This window comes from Morus notabilis, unplaced genomic scaffold, assembly GCF_000414095.1.
Source record: "Morus notabilis unplaced genomic scaffold, ASM41409v2 Scaffold115, whole genome shotgun sequence".
In the NCBI taxonomy this organism is placed as follows: Eukaryota; Viridiplantae; Streptophyta; class Magnoliopsida; order Rosales; family Moraceae; genus Morus; species Morus notabilis.
In genome coordinates, this window is record NW_010361020.1 from 538,729 (window position 1) to 561,207 (window position 22,479).

At 42.5% G+C, this 22,479-nt stretch overlaps 1 protein-coding gene across 1 annotated transcript in view; it reads left to right on the forward strand.

The window, feature by feature from the left end:
• Nucleotides 1-362: 362 nt before the first annotated feature.
• Nucleotides 363-22,479, forward strand: part of LOC21409567 (phosphatidylinositol 4-kinase alpha 1) — a 29,847-nt gene continuing 7,730 nt past the window's right edge. The window contains exons 1-12 of the mRNA XM_024165539.1: nt 363-1,674; nt 1,812-2,153; nt 2,264-2,425; nt 2,714-2,884; nt 3,183-3,341; nt 3,443-3,570; nt 3,735-4,041; nt 4,721-4,889; nt 5,154-5,371; nt 5,709-5,867; nt 5,962-6,144; nt 21,908-22,441. Coding sequence (XP_024021307.1) covers nt 673-1,674; nt 1,812-2,153; nt 2,264-2,425; nt 2,714-2,884; nt 3,183-3,341; nt 3,443-3,570; nt 3,735-4,041; nt 4,721-4,889; nt 5,154-5,371; nt 5,709-5,867; nt 5,962-6,144; nt 21,908-22,441 — 3,534 coding nt within the window. The 5' untranslated portion in view covers nt 363-672. The remainder of the gene's footprint in view (nt 1,675-1,811; nt 2,154-2,263; nt 2,426-2,713; nt 2,885-3,182; nt 3,342-3,442; nt 3,571-3,734; nt 4,042-4,720; nt 4,890-5,153; nt 5,372-5,708; nt 5,868-5,961; nt 6,145-21,907; nt 22,442-22,479) is intronic.

A 22,479-nucleotide genomic window follows, 5' to 3' on the forward strand; every position in this document is an offset into this window, starting at 1 on the left:
CTATAAAAGAAATTTAGAGTCCCTTAATTTTACTGATTTGAGTTTATAATTTGAGTTGAGATGTGATTTTGTGTGAGAATTTTTTACTGTAGTAAAAAAATTAAATGTGACTGTTTTTGAAAATTTTTTACTGTAATAAAATTCAAATTCTAAACTCAAATCGACGATCTGTTTCTGAAAATTTTTTACTGTAATAAAATTCAAATTCTAAACTCAAATCGACGAAATGAACGGGACCTAAAATTACACAAATATATAAACAAATATCCATAAAAAATAATTTACAAATTACATGCAAAAGGAAAAAAAAAAGAAAGAAAAGCAAAAGCAAAAGCAGAGGGAAGAATTGAAGAAAGAAAGAAAGAAAGAAAGAAAACAATGGCCGGGAAGAGGAATAAAAGCGACGTTACCAGACGTCCTCTGTATCTCTGCTTTAACACAAAATGAAAAACGACAACGACAACGACAACGAAAACGGGAACGAGAAAACCAACGTTCCTTTCTGTAAATCCTGATATCTGCATTCTCTTTCTTCTTCTTTTTCTTCTACTTCTTCTTCATTGTACGGCTATGGAGTTCTTTGACGGGCTGATTCTCGAGGATTTTTGAGATCAATTTGGTCTGCTATTTTTCATTTTTGTTCTGGTATTCGATTCTTTGTGTTCAGTCGCCATGGAAGCTTTGATCGAGCTCTGCGACCTGATTGCGCAGAATCCGACCCAGTTTTCCGAGAAGCTCGCGTGGATTTGTGGCCGATGTCCTCCGCCCGAGTCTCTCGGTGCCGGATCTCCTAGGGTTTCGCGGTCTCAGCTCAATGCCGTTCTCGCCGTCGCTCGGTTCCTCTCGAAATGCCCCGATTCCGCCGATCTACGCCCCAAAGCAGTGGTCGTTGAGTTTCTTCGCTCTGTTCCGTCGTCGTTCAACCAGTCTTTTTGGCCGCAGGCGTTCGGAACCGACGCGATCGCTTCGTTCTTCTCCGATTTCTTGGGATACGTGTCGAAAGCGGCCGAATTGTCGCCAGATTTTGCCTCGGAGATCGCAGGGTTCACAGGCGAGGTTGTTATGTCTGCGATTAGTAATGGAGGCGGTGATTTGGGAATTTCTAGGGCATTTCTAACGGCTCTGTCGGAGAGTTTTCCTCCAATTTTGTCTTCCGATGCGGAAAGATTGATTAACCTACTCTTCGATCAGCTTTCGATGTCTGGTCCTGTGGTTCAGTCCCCCACCACGCCGAGAGAGCGAGTTCGGGCGAATTCTGAGACGTCCTCGTCACAGAGCTCGCCAATGAGCGTGAAACATTACCAACCGAACGATAGTTCGAGCCCCGGAAACGAGGCGAGCCAGGTTTCAGGTTCGTCTGGCAGCGCGGCATCACGAGTGGGGGACGATGCCATCAGCGCCACCTCATCTAGGAGCTCGGTGATTGTGAATGGGGGCGGCATTTTATGGAAGAGTGGCGTTGAGCCATTCAATGATGGAGGTGGTGGAGCTGCGTTGCTTAGGCAGCAAGTTTCTTCCTTTGAGGAAGAGCCGGTGGAGAGCTTGGAGAAGCAAGAAGTTGCACTCAAGTTGATTGCTCACATTGTTGATAAAGTCCGCATTGATGCCGGGCTATTAGAGCAGGTTAGGTTGATTGCTAAGAGGCAGCTGCAATCCATGACAGTTTTTCTAAAGGTAAGATCTTTTCTGTACCTGGTTTTAACATCATGTCATTGCAATTAAAACTCGTTCTTTAAAGGGTCAGGGTAGAACTTATTTTAGCAGGGAATGCTGAAATTATATATTTGATATGAGTGGTGATATGGTGGCAGATACGGAAGCGGGATTGGAGTGAACATGGGGCACTTCTGAAAGCTAGAATCAATACAAAACTATTAGTTTATAAAGCTGCTGCTACATTGATGCTTAAGAGCCTTGCTTGCTTTGATTCCGATGCTAAACTGGCAAAGAAGTTGGCACATGAGACTCTAGCATTGTTCATGGATGCTGTGGAAGCATGCTTGCTCTCTGTGTGGCGCAAGTTGAGAATCTGTGAAGAGCTCTTTGGCTCCTTGCTTGCTGGGCTATCGCAAATTGCTGTGACTCGAGGAGGCCAGTCACTGCGGATTTTGCTCATCCGGCTGAAGCCTGTCGTGCTAACAGTATGTGCTCAGGTAAATAGTTTGGATCGATTTAGATTCATTTTACATGCCAAATCATGTTCATTAGTGGGGGAAAAAAATATCCACTTAACGTTTTTCCTTTGTACAACGTATTGGCACAGGCTGATACTTGGGCCACTAGCCAGGGAGCAATGTTTGAGAGTGTCATGAAGACGAGTTGTGAAATAATTGAATGTTGCTGGAGCAAAGAGCGAGGTCCGGTGGATACATTCATTATGGGATTAGCTTCTAGCATCCGTGAACGAAATGATTATGAGGAGCAGGTCTGTATATGTTCCTGCGTAATGTATATCTGAACATGGACTTTTGGTTGATTCTGAATAAATTGTATGCTTACACATATCATTTCTTTAGTTATCCTGTCTTTGATTGAGTCTTTTCATTTTGTTTGTGGCAAGAGCATATAATCATAGCATGTGCGGTTTCCTCAGCAGCAAAACTCTTTAAGATTACAGATTCCTTTAGCGCTAACTGATATGAAGTCAGTGGTCTCTTCTTGCTTTGTGGAACTCATAACCAACGGTTAAATTCATTCTATTTTTCAATTCCAGGTTGACAAAGACAAATCGGCAATACCAGTTGTGCAGCTTAACGTTATACGCTTGCTGGCAGATTTGAATGTTGCTGTTAACGAGTCTGAAGTGGTCAACATGATATTACCTCTATTTATTGAGAGCTTAGAAGAGGGCGATGCTTCAACTCCTAGTTTATTGCGACTCCGAGTATGGAACCTCTTTCTTTGGAGCAATGTATTTGCTTATATGTTGTTGATGTTATTTCGTCAAGTAATTTGTTTGCACATATTAAAGAATTTGTACAGTGAGTTTTTTTGTCTCTTCATTTGAGTTTAGAGCCCGTTTAGTTGGAGGATTCGTTCTTTGATTCGAATCATGGTTTATGGTTCGCTACAATATTTTCTCTCATAAAAAACACACGTAAATCGAAAATGGTTCTAATCCACGAACCAAACGGGCTCAATAATGCAAAAAACTCATTTCGCATTTTAATAATTTATTGCAGCTTCTTGATGCTGTGTCTAGCATGGCAAGTTTGGGTTTTGAAAAGTCCTACCGTGAGACAGTTGTTTTAATGACAAGAAGTTACTTGAACAAACTTTCAAGTGTAGGATCCGCAGAAAGCAAAACAGTGGCACCAGAAGCTACAACAGAGCGTGTTGAGGTCAGTATTGTCTCAGAATAATGGGCCATTCTTTATATATTTATAAGTTGCTTGGTGAAGTATCCATTGGATTGAAGCTCACAGTTTCAATCACATTCTAGACTCTGCCTGCAGGGTTCCTTCTAATTGCTTGTGGTCTTAAGAATGCTAAGCTGCGTTCAGATTACCGTCACCGCTTGCTATCTTTGTGCTCGGATGTAGGGCTGGCTGCTGAGTCCAAAAGTGGAAGGTAGAACTTCTAGAAACACATATGCTGATATGTCTTGCTCATCTTTGTTTTGTTTTGTTTTGTTTTTTTTGATTTGACAAAGTAGACCTCTGATCTTTTATCCTTTTCACATTGGGTGACGTGTTTAAATTATATTCTTTTCGTGCTATATTCAACTGTCACAGGAGTGGAGCTGATTTCCTTGGGCCTTTACTTCCTGCTGTTGCTGAAATATGTTCTGATTTTGATCCAACTGTAGATGTGGAACCTTCACTTTTGAAGTTATTTCGCAACTTGTGGTTCTATGTTGCTCTGTTTGGTTTAGCACCTCCCGTACAAAAAATACAACAACCAATAAAATCAGTATCCACTACATTGAACAGTGTGGGTAGCATGGGTACAATTGCTCTACAAGCTGTTGGGGGACCATACATGTGGAATACACAGTGGTCTTCTGCTGTCCAGCGAATTGCTCAAGGAACTCCTCCTCTTGTAAGTTGTGACTTTGAAGTGGCTTTGTGCATAATGCTCGTTTTCTCTTTCTATATATTTATCCTTTCAATTGCCACTGAAAGGCAACATCAGAAATTGGGAATGACTTCTCAAGCTTAGTGTCAGAGTATACTTGAATGCCTTAGATAAAGGTTATGTGGTGGTATGTAAAGCATGATTTGTTCTAGCACAAAAAAGGAAAAAAAAAAATTAAGGGATGATCTTATTAAACGAAGAAGGTTGCTGCACAGCAATAATTTTGGGGAATTTGGTTGGAAGGGAGTCAGACTTTTTGATGATAGTGAGGAAGAAAGTGTTGTAGTTAAATTTAGTCAGGAGCTGGGCTCCATTTTTGTAGCTTTTGTTTGCACTCTGGCTATTGAGAATACATATTCCTCTTGGTTTAGACATTTGGACTAAAAGTAGGGCCAAGTTGGACGCATCTAACTACTAATCAATGGCTGCACCAATTGGATTTGTACTGAAACCATAGTGACCGACTTGTCCAAACTTCAAAGTGCCCCTCCAGATTGTTAAATTTTGGATTCTCCATGTTGAATCTGACTCCTTGCATATTATTTATGTGTTCAAAACTGATGTTCTCTCTGTCTGTAATGGTTTCTTTAAAAAATTTCAAATTTGTATAATGCTCACTTTTTTTTTTCTTTTTTCTTTTCAGGTTGTTAGTTATGTGAAATGGCTTGAAGATGAGTTAGAGCTCAATGCCCTTCACAACCCTGGCAGTCGTAGAGGGAGTGGCAATGAGAAAGCTGCTGTAGCCCAAAGAACCGCGCTCTCTGCTGCTCTTGGAGGACGCGTTGATGTTGGATCAATGAGCACAATTTCAGGTCTTTCAAATACCTAGTCTATCAGTCAATCAAAATTGCTTTTCTTGTCTCAAATGATTCTTCTAAAGTGATTTTGTTGGCTTTGGCAGAAAAAGGGTTTTTTTTTTTGATGCTTTTCCCCCTTTTTTCTCTGTTAAGAAACCGGAGGTTGTTCTAATATTTTTGTTTTAGAATTGAATCTCACCAAATGTGTTAGATTAGATTTCTTTGTCAATCTTTCATTTTATCATCTGACCCTTGGAAATTACCATGCACTATTTGCAGGTGTAAAGGCTACGTATCTTCTTGCTGTAGCATTTTTGGAGATTATACGCTTCAGCAGCAATGGTGGCATCCTTAATGGCAGCATTGAGTTAACTGCTTCTAGAAGTGCATTCAGTTGTGTATTTGAGTACTTAAAAACTCCAAACCTTATGCCTGCTGTATTCCAATGCTTAATGGCAATTGTCCATCGTGCTTTTGAAACAGCAGTATCATGGCTGGTATGTTTTTCTTGTGCAAAAAACTCGAGCTTATACCCTTTCCGTTTGTTCATCTTCCTTGCTAGAGTCAAATGGGATACATTATTTGATTTTACTCTTCGACAAAGAAAATGTTTGGTCTTTTCTTAAATTTACTTTTAAGTTTTAAGTGACGGGAAATACGTAATTTGGCACAACAAAGAAGGCTGTTAAATTTCAAAGATGACATAAAAAAGCAGAAACACCAGCTGACGTTTTCATTCCAGTGAAATGTTCGCCTGATTGTGGCGGTATTCCTCTTTTATGTTTATGTGTCTACATAATGCCCAACATCACTAAGGCTTTGATTTGGTTTCAGGAAGATAGGATATCTGAAACAGGCAAGGAAGCTGAGGTCAGAGAGTTAACACTTTCTGCTCATGCCTGTTTTCTTATCAAAAGTATGTCCCTGAGGGAGGAACATATTCGTGAGGTTGCGGTGAATCTGTTGACTCAAATTAGAGATAGATTCCCCCAGGTAAATTATGCTAACAAAGGAAATTCTCACTCATTACCTTTGGCTATTTAACTTGCATGGTTAAGTTTCAAGGAATGGAACAACATGCATGCAGGTTTTGTGGAATTCATCATGTTTCGATTCCCTGCTGTTCTCAATGCATAATGATTCTCCTTCTACTGTTGTCAATGATCCTGCTTGGGTGGTGACTGTTCGTTCTTTATACCAAAAAGTTGTTCGAGAATGGATCATTAAATCACTTTCCTATGCTCCTTGCACTAGCCAGGGTCTTTTACAGGTTAGCAACTTTACTATGAAATTAGTGGTATTTCTTTCTAAGTGTCTGAATATGTGAACTTTCTGTTGTATCAAGTCCCATGGAAACTTCTATAAATTTTCCCTCTCATATGTTTGACTTTTAACCCACCTTGTCTGAACAATAATTAGTGATTAGCAATTTAGAATCTTTATCTTTTTCTCTAGGTCATATTGAGCCATTGGTGGTTTGTTTATATATTTTTTTTCTTTTTCATATTATCCTCCCACGTTTTCCCTTTCTTTGTGCGTGATAATATATACTTTTATGTTTATATGTTGTAGAAAGTAGTCGACCCTTGTATTTAGTTAGGAAGTTATTTATTTTCTTAGAATAGATTTCAATTTCTATATTTTAGTTTATGTTTTTCTTAATTAGATTTTGTAGTTTCCCGTTTTCCTATTTTGGTGGAATTCCTGATTTACAGGGATTCTATTTTCCTTTTTCAGTGGACTGGTATGCCAGCCACCCTAGCCTATATATTAGGATGTAAATCATTATTTTCTGGAATGAGAATAATCATAATTATTCCCATTGATTTCTTCATGGTATCAGAGCCCTAGGTTTTTGAACCCTAATCCGTTCCAAACACTTCTTTCCCTTGCCGTACTCTCATCATGACAAAATACGGCATGGCCTCACAATCTTCTTCCTCGGAAGTCACTTCTAGATCCGAACCTAATTCTTCAGCCCCTATCGTCCTCGATACTTATTCTCATCTTGTCACAAATCATAAACTTCATGGCCATAATTTTCTTCAATGGTCACAGTCCGTTTTCATGTACATCTGCGGCAGAGGGAAGGATGGACATCTCACAGGCGAAATCTCTGCTCATCTCTGCTCCAGAAACGACAGATCCTAAATACCGGGCCTGGAAAACTGATGATCACTTGGTTATGTCATGGCTAATAAATTCCATGACCATGGAGGTTGGACAGCCAAGGAGATATGGGAGGCTGCACATGAAACGTATTCCAGCATTGAGAATTCCTCAGAGTTATTTGAGATTGAGACCAGATTATATGATCTACGACAGGGAGAATTGAGTGTTACTCAATATTTCAACACTCACACACGCTGTTGGCTGCAATTGGACATGTATGAGATTTATTCCTGGAAATAATGCCCTGATGACTCTGCCTTGTATAGGAAGATTGTTGAACAAAAAAGGACCATCAGATTTCTTCTTGGCCTCAATAAAGACCTAGACGAAGTCAGGGGGAGAATCATGGGGATTAAACCTCTTCCAACTATTCGGGAGGCCTTTGCAGAAGTTCGTAGAGAGGAGAGCAGAAAGAAACTGATGATGACAGACAACCACACCACACCCACTTTTGAAGGGTCAGCCTTGTACACTCACAATTCCTCTCAGAATAATAAGCCTAGGAAAGGACGACCATGGTGCGACCATTGTAAGAAACTTGGTCATGTGAAGGAGACATGCTGGAGAATACATGGAAAACCTGCAGATTGGAAGCCATCTAGTGAGCGATATGACAGGGAGAACCGTGCAAATGCTGCTGCCACAATAGAAAATAATGCATAATTCAGTCCATTCACCAAGGAACAAATTGAGGCACTGCAGAAAATGCTTGGTCACGTTTCCAGTTCCGGACAAGCACCACAATCCTCTACCGAGCAACCTACCAGCCTTCTAGCACACCAAGGTATCCTATCCTATGCTCATATTGTCCAAAATAGGACACCAAAACCTTGGATAGTTGACTCGGGAGCCTCGGATCATATGACTGGAGACATTAACTGTTTCAGAAATTACAGTCCATGTACTAGTCACTCTGCAGTCCGAATAGCTAATGGTTCATTCTCGCCAGTAGCAGGAACCGGATCAGTCCAATTAACAAAGGATCTTCACCTTTACTCTGTCCTTTATGTCCCTAAATTAGACTGCAATCTACTCTCAATCAGCAAACTTACTCGTGACTTAAAATGTGCGACTAAATTCTATTCCAATTTTTGTGATTTTCAGGCAGTGGATTCGGGGAAGGTGATTGGCAGTGCTAACATGCGTGGTGGCCTATATTTGCTCAAAGAAAATAATCTCCTTGGTAGACAAGTTCACCGGTCAAGTTGTGTTTCTGAGTCTAGTTCAAATTCTGTCAATCTTGTTTCCAATTCTGTGTCCAATTCTGTTTCAGTTGAGAGTCAAGTCATGTTATGGCATTTTCGCCTTGGTCATCCAAATTTTGGGTACATTGAAAAGTTGTTTCCACATTTGTTTATCAATAAAAAATCCAATTTTTACCAATGTTAAATTTGCCAGCTTGCAAAACATACTAGACATGTATATTTTAGTTTACAATACAAGCCTTCTGAAAGCATGAATAATACTTTCTGTTTATTATTATTATTTAATTCTGTACATAGGGCTTCTATTTATAATACAATTGTGAAAACTAAATCTCCTAAAAACGTGGCCTAGAGAATAGGAAGGTTATTTGCTGAATCAAACCAAATCAGGAAACACCTTATCCTAAATCCAGAAACCGATTCTCAGCCTAAAGATCTAGGATTTCAACACTCCCCCTCAAGTTGGATCATAGATGTTGATCATGTCCAACTTGTTTAAGAAATCATCGAATTTTTGTCTTATGAGCCCTTTGGTGAAGATATTAGCCGTCTGATCTTGAGTAGGAACGTAGGTCATGCAAATGATTCCCTTCTCCACTTTCTCTTTGATGAAATGTCTATCAACTTCCACGTGCTTGTTCCTGTCATGTTGGACATGATTAAGAGATATGTTGATTGCTGCTTTGTTATCACAGTAGAGTTTAACTGGGAACTCTACTGTGACTTGAAATTCTTCTAGGAGTTTTTTAGCCATAGTGCTTCACATATTCCTTGAGCAACTGCCCTAAACTCTGCTTCAGCACTGCTTCGAGCCACCACATTCTGCTTCTTACTCCTCCAGGTTACTAGGTTCCCCCATACAAACGTACAATATCTTGAGGTGGACCTTCTGTCTTCAATCGAGCCTGCCCAGTTTGCATATGTGTAGACTTCTATTCCCCTGCAGTCGTTTTTTTTTGAAGAGTAGTCCTCTGCCAGGTGAGCCCTTGAGATTTCTGAGTATTTTGTATACTGCCTCCATATGAGCTTCCCTTGGTGAGTGCATGTGTTGACTCACTGCACTTACTGCAAATGCAATATCAGGTATGGTATGAGACAAGTATATTAGTTTGCCTACTAGTCTCTGATATCTGTCTTTGTCAACCATCTTTCCAGCATCTTTAGTCTTCTTTCCCACTTCAATAGGGGTGTCACTAGGTTTGCATCCAAGCATACCGGTCTCCGTGAGTAGATCAAGGACTTATTTTCTTTGGGAGACACTGATCCCTTTCTTTGATCTAGCAACTTCCATTCCCAAGAAATACCTCATTCGCCCTTGATCTTTTACTTCAAACTCTGTAGCTAGAATCCTCTTCAACTCTTCTATTTTTGCCTCATTATCGCCGGTAAGAATTATATCATCCACATAGACTATTAGGATTGTCTTTTTCCCATCTTTGACTTGTTTGAAGAACATAGTATGATCTGATTGTCCCTGTAGGTATCCTTGGCCCTTTACTACTCTAGCAAACCTGTCAAACCATGCTCTTGGGGACTGCTTGAGACCATAGAGTGACCTCTTAAGTTTACATACTTGCTTCTCTTCCTGCCCTTCACTAAACCCCGGCAGTAATTTCATGTAGACTTCCTCTTCTAATTCTCCATTCAAGAATGCATTCTTTTATGTCAAGTTGGTGAAGTGGCCAATCCAAATTGGATGCCAATGATAGGAGAACCCATACTGTATTTAGTTTTGCCACAGGAGCGAATGTTTCGGTGTAGTCGATGCCATAAGTCTGTGTAAAACCCTTGGCAACGAGACGTGCTTTGTATCGCTCTATTGTTCCATCGGCTCTGCATTTTAGGGTAAACACCCACTTGCAGCCTACTGGCTTTTTTCCTCTTGGCAACTCCATTACCTCCCAAGTCTCATTTTTCTCCAGGGCTCTCATTTCTTCCATAACTGCATTCCTCCACTCAGGCACGACTAGTGCCTCCTGTATATTCTTCGGAGTTTCTGCATTGTTGAGATTAGAGTCATGCTCGATAACCAGGAGATAACTTTTCGTGTGACACAAAGTTGGAGATAGGATGAAGTGTACATGAACGTGGTTTTTTTCGGTGAGCAATGGGAAGATCAATATCAGCAGTTTCAGAGGTGCTAGGGTTACCTTTTTCTGTGATTGGCTCATTCACTTCTGGATCTATCCCCGGGTTAGACTCTTTCGGTGCTGCAGAAGTGAGGTTTTCTTGTTTTTTCGACTTTGGCCTCCTTGAATAGACTAGCAACTCCCTGTTCCTTTGCGTTTCCACATCTCCCCCTGAGTTCAAGTGTCCTTCTGTATATGGCATATTAGAATGAGAAGAACGAAAGATGGTGTTTTCGTTTCCTGAGACAGACTCAGAAGGAAGAAGTTCAAAATCCACAAAATGATCTTCATTAGAACTCTCCCCCTGAAGAGAAGTTTTCTGGAAAAAAGGAGTGTTTTCAAAAAATGTAACATCATGACTAACAAATACTCTTTTTGTGGAAGGATCAAAGCATTTGTAGCCCTTTTTTGTAGGGGAATAGCCAATGAAAACACACTTAGTGGCCCTTGGATCCAGCTTACTCCGGTTTTGAGAGTGAACATGGACAAACGTGGTGCAGCCAAACACCTTAAGAGGTAAATTTGAGTGTAAACGAGTAGTGGGGAAGACTTTCTTAAGGGTGTTGAGAGGAGTATCAAACGAAAAGACTCAACTGGGCATTCTATTGATAAGATAGGCGGATGTCAAAATGGCATCCCCCTAGAACATTTTTGGTATGTGGGCAGTGAACATCAAGGCTTGGGCTACCTCAAGTAAGTGTTTGTTTTTCCGTTCGCCAACTCCATTTTGTTGTGGAGTGTCAACACAAGAACTCTGGTGAATAATCCCATTTGTCATGAGAAATTCTCCTACGATAGTGTTGAAATACTCCGTCCCATTATCTGTCCGCAAAATTTAGATTTTAGTTTGAAATTGTATTTGGACCATGGAGTAAAAGGTTTTGAACACCTCACGGACATCTGTTTTGTCTTTTAAGAGGTAAACCCAACAAACCCTAGAGTGATCATCAATAAATGTTACGAACCATTTTGTGTAAGTGCGAGTAGATATACGAGAAGGACCCCATAGATCACTGTGAATCATAGTAAAAGGTTTAGAAGGTTGGTACATTGATTTTTTAAATGAAGAACGTTGGTGTTTAGCTAGCTGACACATTTCACACTGAAAATCAAGGACATTTTTATTGAAAGAAATAGAAGGAAACAGGTGTTTCGTGTACTGGAAACTAGGATGGCCCATTCTAAAGTGCCATAACATTATTTCACTATCCCTAAAGGTGAATGCAGAATCGCAAATTGCAGTATGAAGCTGTCCACTTGCCTCGGCCTCATCTAGATAGTAGAGTCCCGCACATTCTTTAGCACTGCCAATCGTCCTCCCCGATGATAGGTCCTGAAATACACAGTGAGAATGGAAAAATTTAGCACAACAGTTGGAGGTTTTTGTCAATTGGCTGATTGATAATAAATTACAAGATAGGTTAGGGACATGAAGAACAGTTTCTAGGATCAAGGAATCAGAGATTTTGATTGTCCCTTTTCCTGCAATTGTTGAGAGAGAACCATCTGCAATTTTTACTTTGACATTGCCGGCACAAGGTGAGTGTGGAAAAAATTTTGTAGTTGCTGGTCATATGGTCAGATGCGCCAGAATCGACGATCTAGGAAATTCTGTTTTGGTAAACAGTATTCAGGGCCTTCAGAAAATTACCTTTGTGAGCTAGAGAACCAGTGGACACATTATTGGAGGACTGGCCATTAGATTGGAAATTTGAGAACATCTTGTAAAGCTGTTCCATCTGTTCATGACTGAATGAAGTTTTTGCTTGAGAATCGCTGCTATCAATATCCGTTTTCCTCTCCTTCTGATCATCAACCGAGGCTTGATATCCTCGATTTTTGTTGTTCATTTGCCGTGGCTTCCAATCCGGTGGTTTCCCGTGCAGTTCCCAACATGTATCCTTAGTGTGACTAGTCTTGTGACAATGCTCACACCATGGTTTTTTCCTTTGCTGACTCTAGTCTGGTCCATTCAGTCCCTTTTTTGTCATCAGTGTAGACGTTTCTGGTCCAGAACCAGTAAGTGCAGTGGAGGCAGGGAGTTTCAGCATTACCTTGCGCCTACTCTCTTCTCGTCTTACCTTGGAAGAAACTTCACGGATTGAGGGCAACAGTCTTCGACCTAGGATTCTTCCTCTTACTTCATCTAATTCTCAGTTCAGCCCAGCCAGAAATTCAAAAGCTCTCTCATTCTCCAGCCTCTTCTTAAATCTTACGCTGTCTCCAGGGCATTCCCAATCTTCTTCGTAACTCAGATCAAGTTCTTGCTAGAGAGACTTCATCTCTGTGTAGTATTCAGTAACCTCTTTTTCCTCTTGTTTCATTTGGGAAGAGTTTTCCACGCCAGAGTATGTTTCTCTCACGGCATCCCAGACATCCTTTGCGGTAGGAAGAAACATATAAGTTTTCCCGATTGTGGGCTTCATCGAGTTGACCAGCCATGCGGTTACCATCGAGTTTTCTGACTTCCACTTCTGAAAGGAGGCATCGGTAGAGGATGGCTTCTTGGTTTCTCCGGTGAGATATCCCAACTTGCCTTTTCCATCAATCACCAGTTTGATCGATTGAGCCCATTCGAGAAAATTCTTCCCGTTAAGTTTCTCAACCGTGAACTGAAAAGTGGAATTCTCGGATCCACTCGACGTCATGGTGTTGGTGACTGCCGTCCCTGTTTCGCCCGTGGTTGCTGAGGACATTGATTCCTCCATTGAATGCCAAGGTTAGGGTTTCCTCGGCTCTGATACCATGTTAGCAGGAATAATACTTTCTATTTTTTATTATTATTTAATTCTGTACATAGGGATTCTATTTATAATACAATTGTGAAAACTAAATCTCCTAAAAACGTGGCCTAGAGAATAGGAAGGTTATTTGCTGAATCAAACCAAATCAGGAAACACCTTATCCTAAATCCAGAAACCGATTCTCAGCCTAAAGATCCGGGATTTCATGACCTTCACATCAATTTTCTGTGATTCACAGTGATATTTGGGGACCCCCACAAGTAAAAAATATAAATGGGGCTCGATGGTTTGTGTCATTCATAGATGATCATACGAGAACAACTTGGACATTCCTTATGAAAGAAAAATCCGAAACAGCCACCATCTTTCAATCCTTTCATTCCATGATCTCTACTCAATTTCAAAGCAACATTCAAGTTCTTAAAACAGATAATGCGAAGGAGTATTTTAATTCCATTCTTGGTCCTTATCTTTCCAAGCATGGTATCATTCATATAAGCTCTTGTGTTGATACTCCTCAACAAAATGGGGTAGCTGAGAGGAAGAATAGACATTTACTTGAGGTGGCCTGTGCCATTATGTTCTCTAATCATGTGCCTAAACACTTTTGGGGGGAAGCCATACTCACAGCCACATATCTCATCAATAGGATGCCTAGTCGAGTCCTAAAATTCCAAACTCCTCGTCATGTTCTCATGAAAACCTATCCACGTATCTGCTCTTTTTCTTCCGACTTATCACTGGAGGTTTTTTGTTGTTCTTCCTTTGTTCACATCTACCAACAACACCGCACCAAACTTGATCCCAAGTCTCTCAAATGCATCTTCCTTGGTTACTCCTCTAATAAAAAAGGATACAAGTGTTACTCTCCAATCACTAGGAAAGTATACAACTCCATGGATGTCACCTTTTTTGAGAACCAATCTTACTTTCCCAAATCCGACATTCAGGGGGAGAACTCGAGGGAAATATCAGATTTGGGATCTTCTCCTAGACACGCAGACCATTTTTCCTTCAACAGCCCCAAACACTTCCACTCAACCGACTCTACTTGAAGAACCAAACTCTGCCACTGAAATAGCCCCAATTGTCCCTACTCCACCTCAACTTGACACTAATGATCATGAACTTCGTGTCTATACCAGAAGGAGAAGACCAACCGAGCATATAGAGGACACTATGCAGACCCGTGACTGTCAAGAACCGGAATCAATTCCTCCTGCATCCGATAATCACAATGGTATGCATTTCTTATCTCATGACTCTCTTGTGCCATTGGTTGATGACTCTAATAAGCCAATTGCCCACAGAAAAGGTGTCTGAGGGTGCACTGGTCATCCAATCGAAAGATATGTAGCTTATGGGAAGTTGCTACCATCTTACAGTACTTTTGTGTCCAACCTTGATAGTGTGCAGATTCCTAACTCTATCCAAGAGGCTCTAAAGGTTCCAGCATGGAAACAAGCGGTTGAGGAAGAAATTCGGGCTCTAGAAAGTAAGGACACATGGACCCTTACAAAATTACCTCATGGAAAAAATCCTGTAGGCTGCAAGTGGATATTTACAGTCAAGTACAAAGCAGATGGGAGTGTCGAAAGATTCAAAGCCAGACTTGTAGCAAAGGGCTTCACGCAGTCATCTGGGATAGACTACCAGGAAACTTTTGCACCCATTGCCAAGCTCAATACTGTTCGGGTTCTACTCTCTCTTGCAGTGAATTAATTGGCCCCTGTACCAACTTGATGTTAAAAATGCCTTCTTGAATGGGGACCTTGAAGAAGTCTACATGACTATACCTCCGGGCTTGGAAAATAGTTCAAACAGCAAGTTGGTTTGTAAGTTGAAGAAATCCTTATATGGCTTGAAACAATCTCCTCGTGCTTGGTTTGACAGGTTTGCCAGAATTGTGATTACAAATGGATACCATCATTGTCAAGCTGATCATACACTGTTTGTTAAATCCAATTCTGGAGGCAAGATAGCTATTCTCATAGTATATGTAGACGATATCATCTTGACAGGTGATGATTCAGAGGAAATTATTAGACTCAAAAAGATGCTTGCAACAGAATTTGAGATCAAGGATCTCGGGACTCTCAGATACTTTTTGGGAATGGAGGTGGCTCGGTCTAAGGAGGAAATTGTAATATCTCAAAGAAAGTACATCTTAGACTTGTTAAGCGAAACTGGCTTTCTTGGGTGTAAACCTGCTGACACACCCATGGATCCCAACAAAAGGCCAAACAGAAATGAAGAAAGTAATCTAGTTGATAAGGGAAGATATCAGAGACTTATGGGCAAACTAATCTACCTATCACACACAAGACCTGATATTGCCTATTCAGTCAGTGTAGTGAGCCAGCACATGAATAATCCGAGTGAGGATCATTCGGAAGCAGTGAACAGAATTTTGAGATATTTGAAGATGACTCCTGGACATGGTTTGCTCTTCAAAAGATCTGAAAACCGTGAGGTTGAGATATACATAGATGCTAGCTGGGCAGAAGAATTAACTGATAGGAGGTCTGTTAAGCTCCAAGTCACAGTATAGAGAATTAAGGTAGAAAACAGTAGAACACTGTCAGGAAAACTAGATTGAAGTAATGGCGGACGTAGGTTACAGAATGTATATGGGGATATTCGAGAGATCCCTTGCTCTCCAACTCTCTTCTCTTAGAAGTTACAACAGAATTCAGATGCCCCCTTATTCTACCCCTTGTTCTATTTATAGACTCTATCCCTTATTCTTTCTCCCATCCTAAGAAGTAACTAACAACTAACCAATTGCTGACTCAGCCAAACTCACACATCCAGTTCCTCCTCCTACAGTTCCTTCCTCAGCTCCCGAACTTGCCACGTGGTGGTGCTTATGCTTCCTCCGAGCATACGTAAAACGCACAGGGGGCTTATCATTACCCCCGCCCCAAAGACGGACCTTGTCCTCAAGGTGAAAATGAGGAAACTGTGCATCAATGGCTGCATACGACTCCCACGTATCCTCGTGAGCCGACAGGTGATCCCAACGAATTAACACCTCCAAGTCAGTGCGGCCTCCGTGTAATGTATGGTGCACCCCCAGCAGTTCAGCTGGTTATGCACAAAACTCCAGGTCACTGGTCAGCTGGGGTGGCAGAGAGGAAATGACCTGTCCTTGTCCCACTACCTTACGCAGCTGTGACACATGAAACACGGAGTGAATGGTAGCCGATTCCGGCAATGCCAAACGATAAGCGACTGGCCCCACACGTTGCGTAATCCGAAATGGCCCATAGAAACAGGGGCTCAATTTCTCATTACGGCGGCGAGCCAACGAAACTTGACGGTAAGGGCGAAGTTTGAGGTACACTAGGTCTCCCACGGCAAACTCCACGTCTCGTCTTTTACCGTTCGCTACCGCCTTCATTTTCTGCTGAGCACGAAGAAGGTGGAACTTGAGTAAATCCAACATGGCGTCCCGGTTCTGTAACTGGCGCTCCACTGAATCCACCGCAGCAAGGGTGGAGGAAACAATCCATAAACCGCCTAAAAAGGAGTCATTCGGATGGCAGTGTGGAAAGAAGTATTGTACCAATACTCGGACCAAGCCAACCATTTATGCCATTGCCCCGGCTTATCAAAGGTGAAACACCGCAAATAAGCTTCCACACACCTATTAACCACCTCGGACTGCCCATCGGTCTGTGGGTGGTATGCCGTACTGTGCGAGAGGGCTGTACCCATATCTTATGCAAGTTAGTCCAGAAACGGCTTAGAAAGATACGGTCTCGATTAGAGACAATGGTGCGGGGGACCCCATGCAACCGCACGACTTCTCGGACAAACAGCGTGGCCACTTTCTCCGCAGAAAACGGATGTCTCAAGGCGATAAAGTGGCCATATTTGCTCAAACGGTCAACAACCACCAAGATAGTGTCGTAGCCCTCCGAACGAGGAAGGCCCTCAATAAAATCCATGGACATCTTCCCACACCTGTTCTGGAATGGGTAAGGGCTGCAGCAATCCACTAGGAGCCAGTGTGGATGCTTTACATTGTTGACATACCTCACAACGGGCCACATACGCGGTTACATCCCGCTTCATTCCCAGCAAAACCAATCGGCCGCAAGACGGCGGTAGGTCTTCAAGCCCCCCAAATGGCCCCCAAACACCCCGTTATGATAAGAGTGTAACAACCGCTGTACAACCGGAGAAGTACGAGCCACCACCATCATCCCCTTATACTAGAATCGGCCTTGTCGGATGGAATACCTCGGATAGGCTGCCGGATTATGAGGTAAGTCCGACCAAATTTTTGCCAATCGTTCATCTTGCAACACTTGTTGATGGAGCTCTTCGGTATTGACAAATGTGGACGCCACTAAGGCGGCAATAGCTGGACCCACCGCTAGCCGTGACAAGGCATCCGCTGCTCTATTCTCCACCCCCGGCCGATACTGAATCTCGAAGTCATACCCTAGCAACTTGGTAAGCCACTTTTGATGTTCCATGCTAACTAGGCGTTGCTCTAACAAGTACTTAAGGCTGCGTTGATCCGTTCGAATAAAAAAATGATGCCTTAAGAGATACGGCCGCCACTTTTGAACGGCCAAAACAATGGCCATCAATTCCCGTTCATAAACAGATTTGGTCCGCGCTTGAGCTGATAAGACCTGGCTGAAATAAGCAATAGGGCGCTGGTCTTGCATCAAAACTGCCCCCACTCCAAACCCCGAAGCATCCGACTCAAGGACAAAAGGCTTTGTGAAATCCGGCAGCGCTAGCACCGGTACACGCCTCATGGCGAACTTCAACCTTTCAAAAGCCCGCAACGCCTCCGTATCCCATCGGAAACTATCCTTCCGGAGTAAGTTTATTAAGGGTCCTGCAATTTGACTATACCCCGCTACGAACTTCCGCTAATAACCCGTCAAGCCGAGAAATCCCCGTAACTCTTTCAAATCGGCAGGAGGAGGCCAACTTACCATGGCTTCTATCTTAGCCGGATCAGCCGAAACACCCTCAGCGGACACTATATGGCCAAGGTACTCAATTGATTGCTGCCCGAAACTACACTTCTTAGCATTGGCGTATAATTGGTGTTGCCGCAACACCGACAATACCCGGCCAAGATGAACTGCATGCTCCTCCAAAGAGTGGCTGTAAATGAGTATATCATAAAAAAAAACGAGTACGAACTTACGGAGAAAAGCGCGAAGGACGTCATTCATGAGCGATTGAAAGGTCGCGGGAGCATTCGTAAGACCGAAGGGCATAACAAGAAATTCGTAATGTCCCTCATGTGTACGGAATGCTGTCTTTGGTACATCCTCGTCTTTCATTCTAATATGATGATAACCCGATTTAAGGTCGATCTTGGAAAAGACCGTTGCACCATGCAATTCATCCAACAGTTCCTCTATCACCGGAATCGGAAATTGATCGGGAACTGTCTCTCTGTTCAGAGCGCGGTAATCCACGCAAAATCTCCAACTACCGTCTTTTTTTTTACTAACAGAACCGGACTAGAATATGGACTAACACTGGTTTGTATGATACCTGCCGCTAACATTTCCCCAACCAATTTCTCAATTTCCGTTTTCTGGATGTGAGGGTACCGGTATGGTCTAACACTTATTGGTGAAGTTCCCTCCTTCAAAACAATTGCATGGTCCTTGGTTCTAATCGGTGGCAGCCCTTCTGGCATTTCAAAAACCTCGCCAAAACTACTCAGCACCCCTTGCAGTTCCAGAGGAACTTCTTCCTCCTTGACTGTCTGTTCCACTCCAAGAGCCCCTAACTCTACCCAAACCCCTTGCCCCTCGTGCCTCAAAGCTCTCATTAAAGCCTTGAGCGTTACTGGCGACTTGTTCAACCCCGGATCTCCTTTTAATGTAACCTGCCTCCCTCCCAAGCTGAACTTCATCAACAAAGTTTTCCAATTCACAGACACAACCCCTAACGTCTCCAACCATTGAATACCTAATATCAAATCCGAACTTCCTAGCTCTAAAGGTAAAAAATTTTCACCTATCTCAATCTCCTGCATGGAAACCATCACCCCCCAGCAAATACCCTCTCCTCTCACCACCAAACCGGTTCCCATCCCCACCCCATAACCTCCTGTCTTATCCACCGGCAAATTCAGTTTCTGAACCAATCACACGAAATAAAATTGTGGGTAGCACCACTATCTATTAAAACAATTACCTCGCACCCATGGACGACCGCCCTGAGCTTCATGGTCTTTGGAGCAGTCAACCCAACCACTGAATTGAGAGACAATTCCACCATCTCTTCCTCGTCAGCCGCTTCTTCCTTTTCTTCCTCTACTTCAACTTGTTCTTCCTCTTCTCGGACGATCAAGACTTGCAACTCCCGGTTCGGACAACGGTGGCCAAAGAAATGTTTCCCATCACCGGTAACACAGACCTTTCTCCCTCTTAGCTTGCAACTCCACGTCGGTCATTCGCCGAAATGGCGCTGCTTCTGTGCCACTCGCCTTCCTTTCCTCCAGATACTTCCCTTTTTCAGTCGGTGCCCCACTGAAACGGATACCACTTCCAGCACTGGAAGATGTTGGTCCTCCTTTAGGTTCATTAAACATATTGCCTTTTCCCCAACTTGAGTACTGTGGGCCTTGGGCTTTTGGGCCGCGTACCAACAGATTACGCTCTTCCACCCTCTGGGATACCTCCATAATTCTCCCTAGTCCCATGGGGTTAATCAACCTAATCTCTGCTCGCACCTCTGGTTTCAAACCATTAACGAAGGAACTCTCCAGAACCTGCTCGGAGATATCCTTCAACGGAGCTGCCAAGACCTCGAATTTCCACCGGTATTCCCTCACCGACGAATCTTGCCGTAACGACAACAGCTTCTAACACAAACTGCCTTACTGTGTTGGTCGGAAACGCTCCAATATCATCACCTTCAATTCGGCCCAATTCCGAATCATCCGTCGGCCATCCTCCCATTGAAACCACGCTAGGGCCTCCCCGTCAAGACTAAAAACTGCTACATCCAACCTTTCGTTCTCCGACAACCCGTTCATCGTGAAATACCTTTAAGCCCTAAAGATCCAGCCATCGGGATTTTCGCCGTCAAACGTCGGCATCTCCACTCGCCTAGTCCGACAATCTACGCGATTTCCAAATTCACGCGTTTGTCTGACTCTCTCGCCCGTCTCTTCCCCCGGCGTCGTTTGCCTCGCCGGTGCTCCCACTTTGGTCGTCTGATGGTCCTGTCGTTCTTGACGCTGTAGATTCATCAATTCCTCCATTCTTGCTAACAACAAGTCCATACCTTGCTCCAGCCGAGGAATCTTCTTCAATTCCTCTCGCACCTCCTCCAATTCCCTTGCGAACTCTTCTCTCGTTCCCTCTGAACTCTCCCTTTCACGATCGTCGGTCCTCCTTGTCATCCAGGAAAGCACTCTGATACCAAATGTTAAGCTCCAAGTCACAGTATAGAGAATTAAGGTAGAAAACAGTAGAACACTGTCAGGAAAACTAGATTGAATTAATGGCGGACGGAGGTTACAGAATGTATATGGGGATATTCGAGAGATCCCTTGCTCTCCAACTCTCTTCTCTCGGAAGTTACAACAGAATTCAGATGCCCCCTTATTCTACCCCTTGTTCTATTTATAGACTCTATCCCTTATTCTTTCTCCCATCCCAAGAAGTAACTAACAACTAACCATTTGCTGACTCAGCCAAACTCACACGTCCAGTTCCTCCTCCTACAGTTCCTTCCTTAGCTCTCGAACTTGCCACGTGGTGGTGCTTGTGCTTCCTCTGAGCATACGTAAAACGCACAGGGGGCTTATCAAGGTCAACCACTGGTTACTGTTCATACGTCTAGGGAAATCTCGTCACTTGGAGAAGCAAAAAGCAAGCTGTTGTCTCTCGGAGTAGTGCAGAATCAGAATATCGTGCTCTTGCACTAGGAATATGTGAAGGAATGTGGCTTCAAAGGCTATTAAGGGAGCTTAAGGTTGAGACGAGGCACGCAGTCAAGGTGTTTAGTGACAGTCAGGCAGCTATTAGCATAGCCAAAAATCCTGTGGATCATGACAGAAAAAAATACATCGAGATTGATCGACACTTCATCTCAGAGAAGGTCAACAACGGGATTGTGCAGCTAAGTTATGTTTCAACAAGACTTTAGATTGCTGACATTCTCACCAAAGCACTACCAAGGGTCAGCTTTGATGAATTGAACTCCAAGCTTGGTTTGTATAATATATAGTATATACAGCCTAGCTTGAGGGGGAGTGTAGAAAGTAGTCGACCCTTGTATTTAGTTAGGAAGTTATTTATTTTCTTAGAATAGATTTCAGTTTCTATATTTTAGTTTCTGTTTTTCTTAATTAGATTTTGTAGTTTCCCGTTTTCCTATTTTGGTGGAATTCCTGATTTACAGGGATTCTATTTTTCTTTTTCTGTGGACTGGTATGCCAGCCACCCTAGCCTATATATTAGGATGTAAATCATTATTTTCTGGAATGAGAATAATCAGAATTATTCCCATTGATTTCTTCATATGTATACACTACATATATTATGTAGTTAAAGCTGTTATACCATGCATGCCCAGTCAACTTATTTCGGCCATCTTCAAATAAGTATGATGGTTTATTTTATGCAAGTTCTTCAGAATATTCTTATATTGAGATGTTGCATCTTTCACTTTAACATGTTGTCATTGAGTTCAGTGGGTGTTCATATTTAGATGTCCATCTTTTATTTTGCTTGTTGATATCTTTGATTTTAGTGGTTTCAATTTTCATATGTATACTTCAGGACAAACTTTGTAAGGCAAACACATGGCAAAGAGCACAACACACAACAGATGTGGTCTCTCTTCTATCTGAGATACGTATTGGTACAGCAAAAAATGAGTGCTGGACAGGCATACGAACTGCAAATATCCCTGCTGTTATGGCTGCTGCATCAGCAGCATCCGGAGCCAACTTAAAATTGACAGAAGCCTTCAATTTGGAGGTGCTCAGTACTGGAATAGTCAGTGCAACGGTGAAGTGCAACCATGCCGGAGAAATTGCTGGCATGAGAAGGTTGTATAACAGTATTGGTGGATTCGAATCTGGTAGTACACTGAGTGGTTTTGGACTTGGTGTTGGCCTCCAGAGGTTGATATCTGGAGCATTTCCTCAACCTTCACAAGCTGAGGATAATTCATTTAATGGGATGTTGCTGACCAAGTTTGTGCGTTTACTTCAAAAATGTGTTAATATTGCAGAGAAAGGTGGGGAAGTGGACAAGGCACAATTTCGGGAAACTTGTTCCCAGGCGACTGCATTACTTTTATCAAATCTGGTAAAAGAATATATGCTCCTACCCTTATCCATGTATTT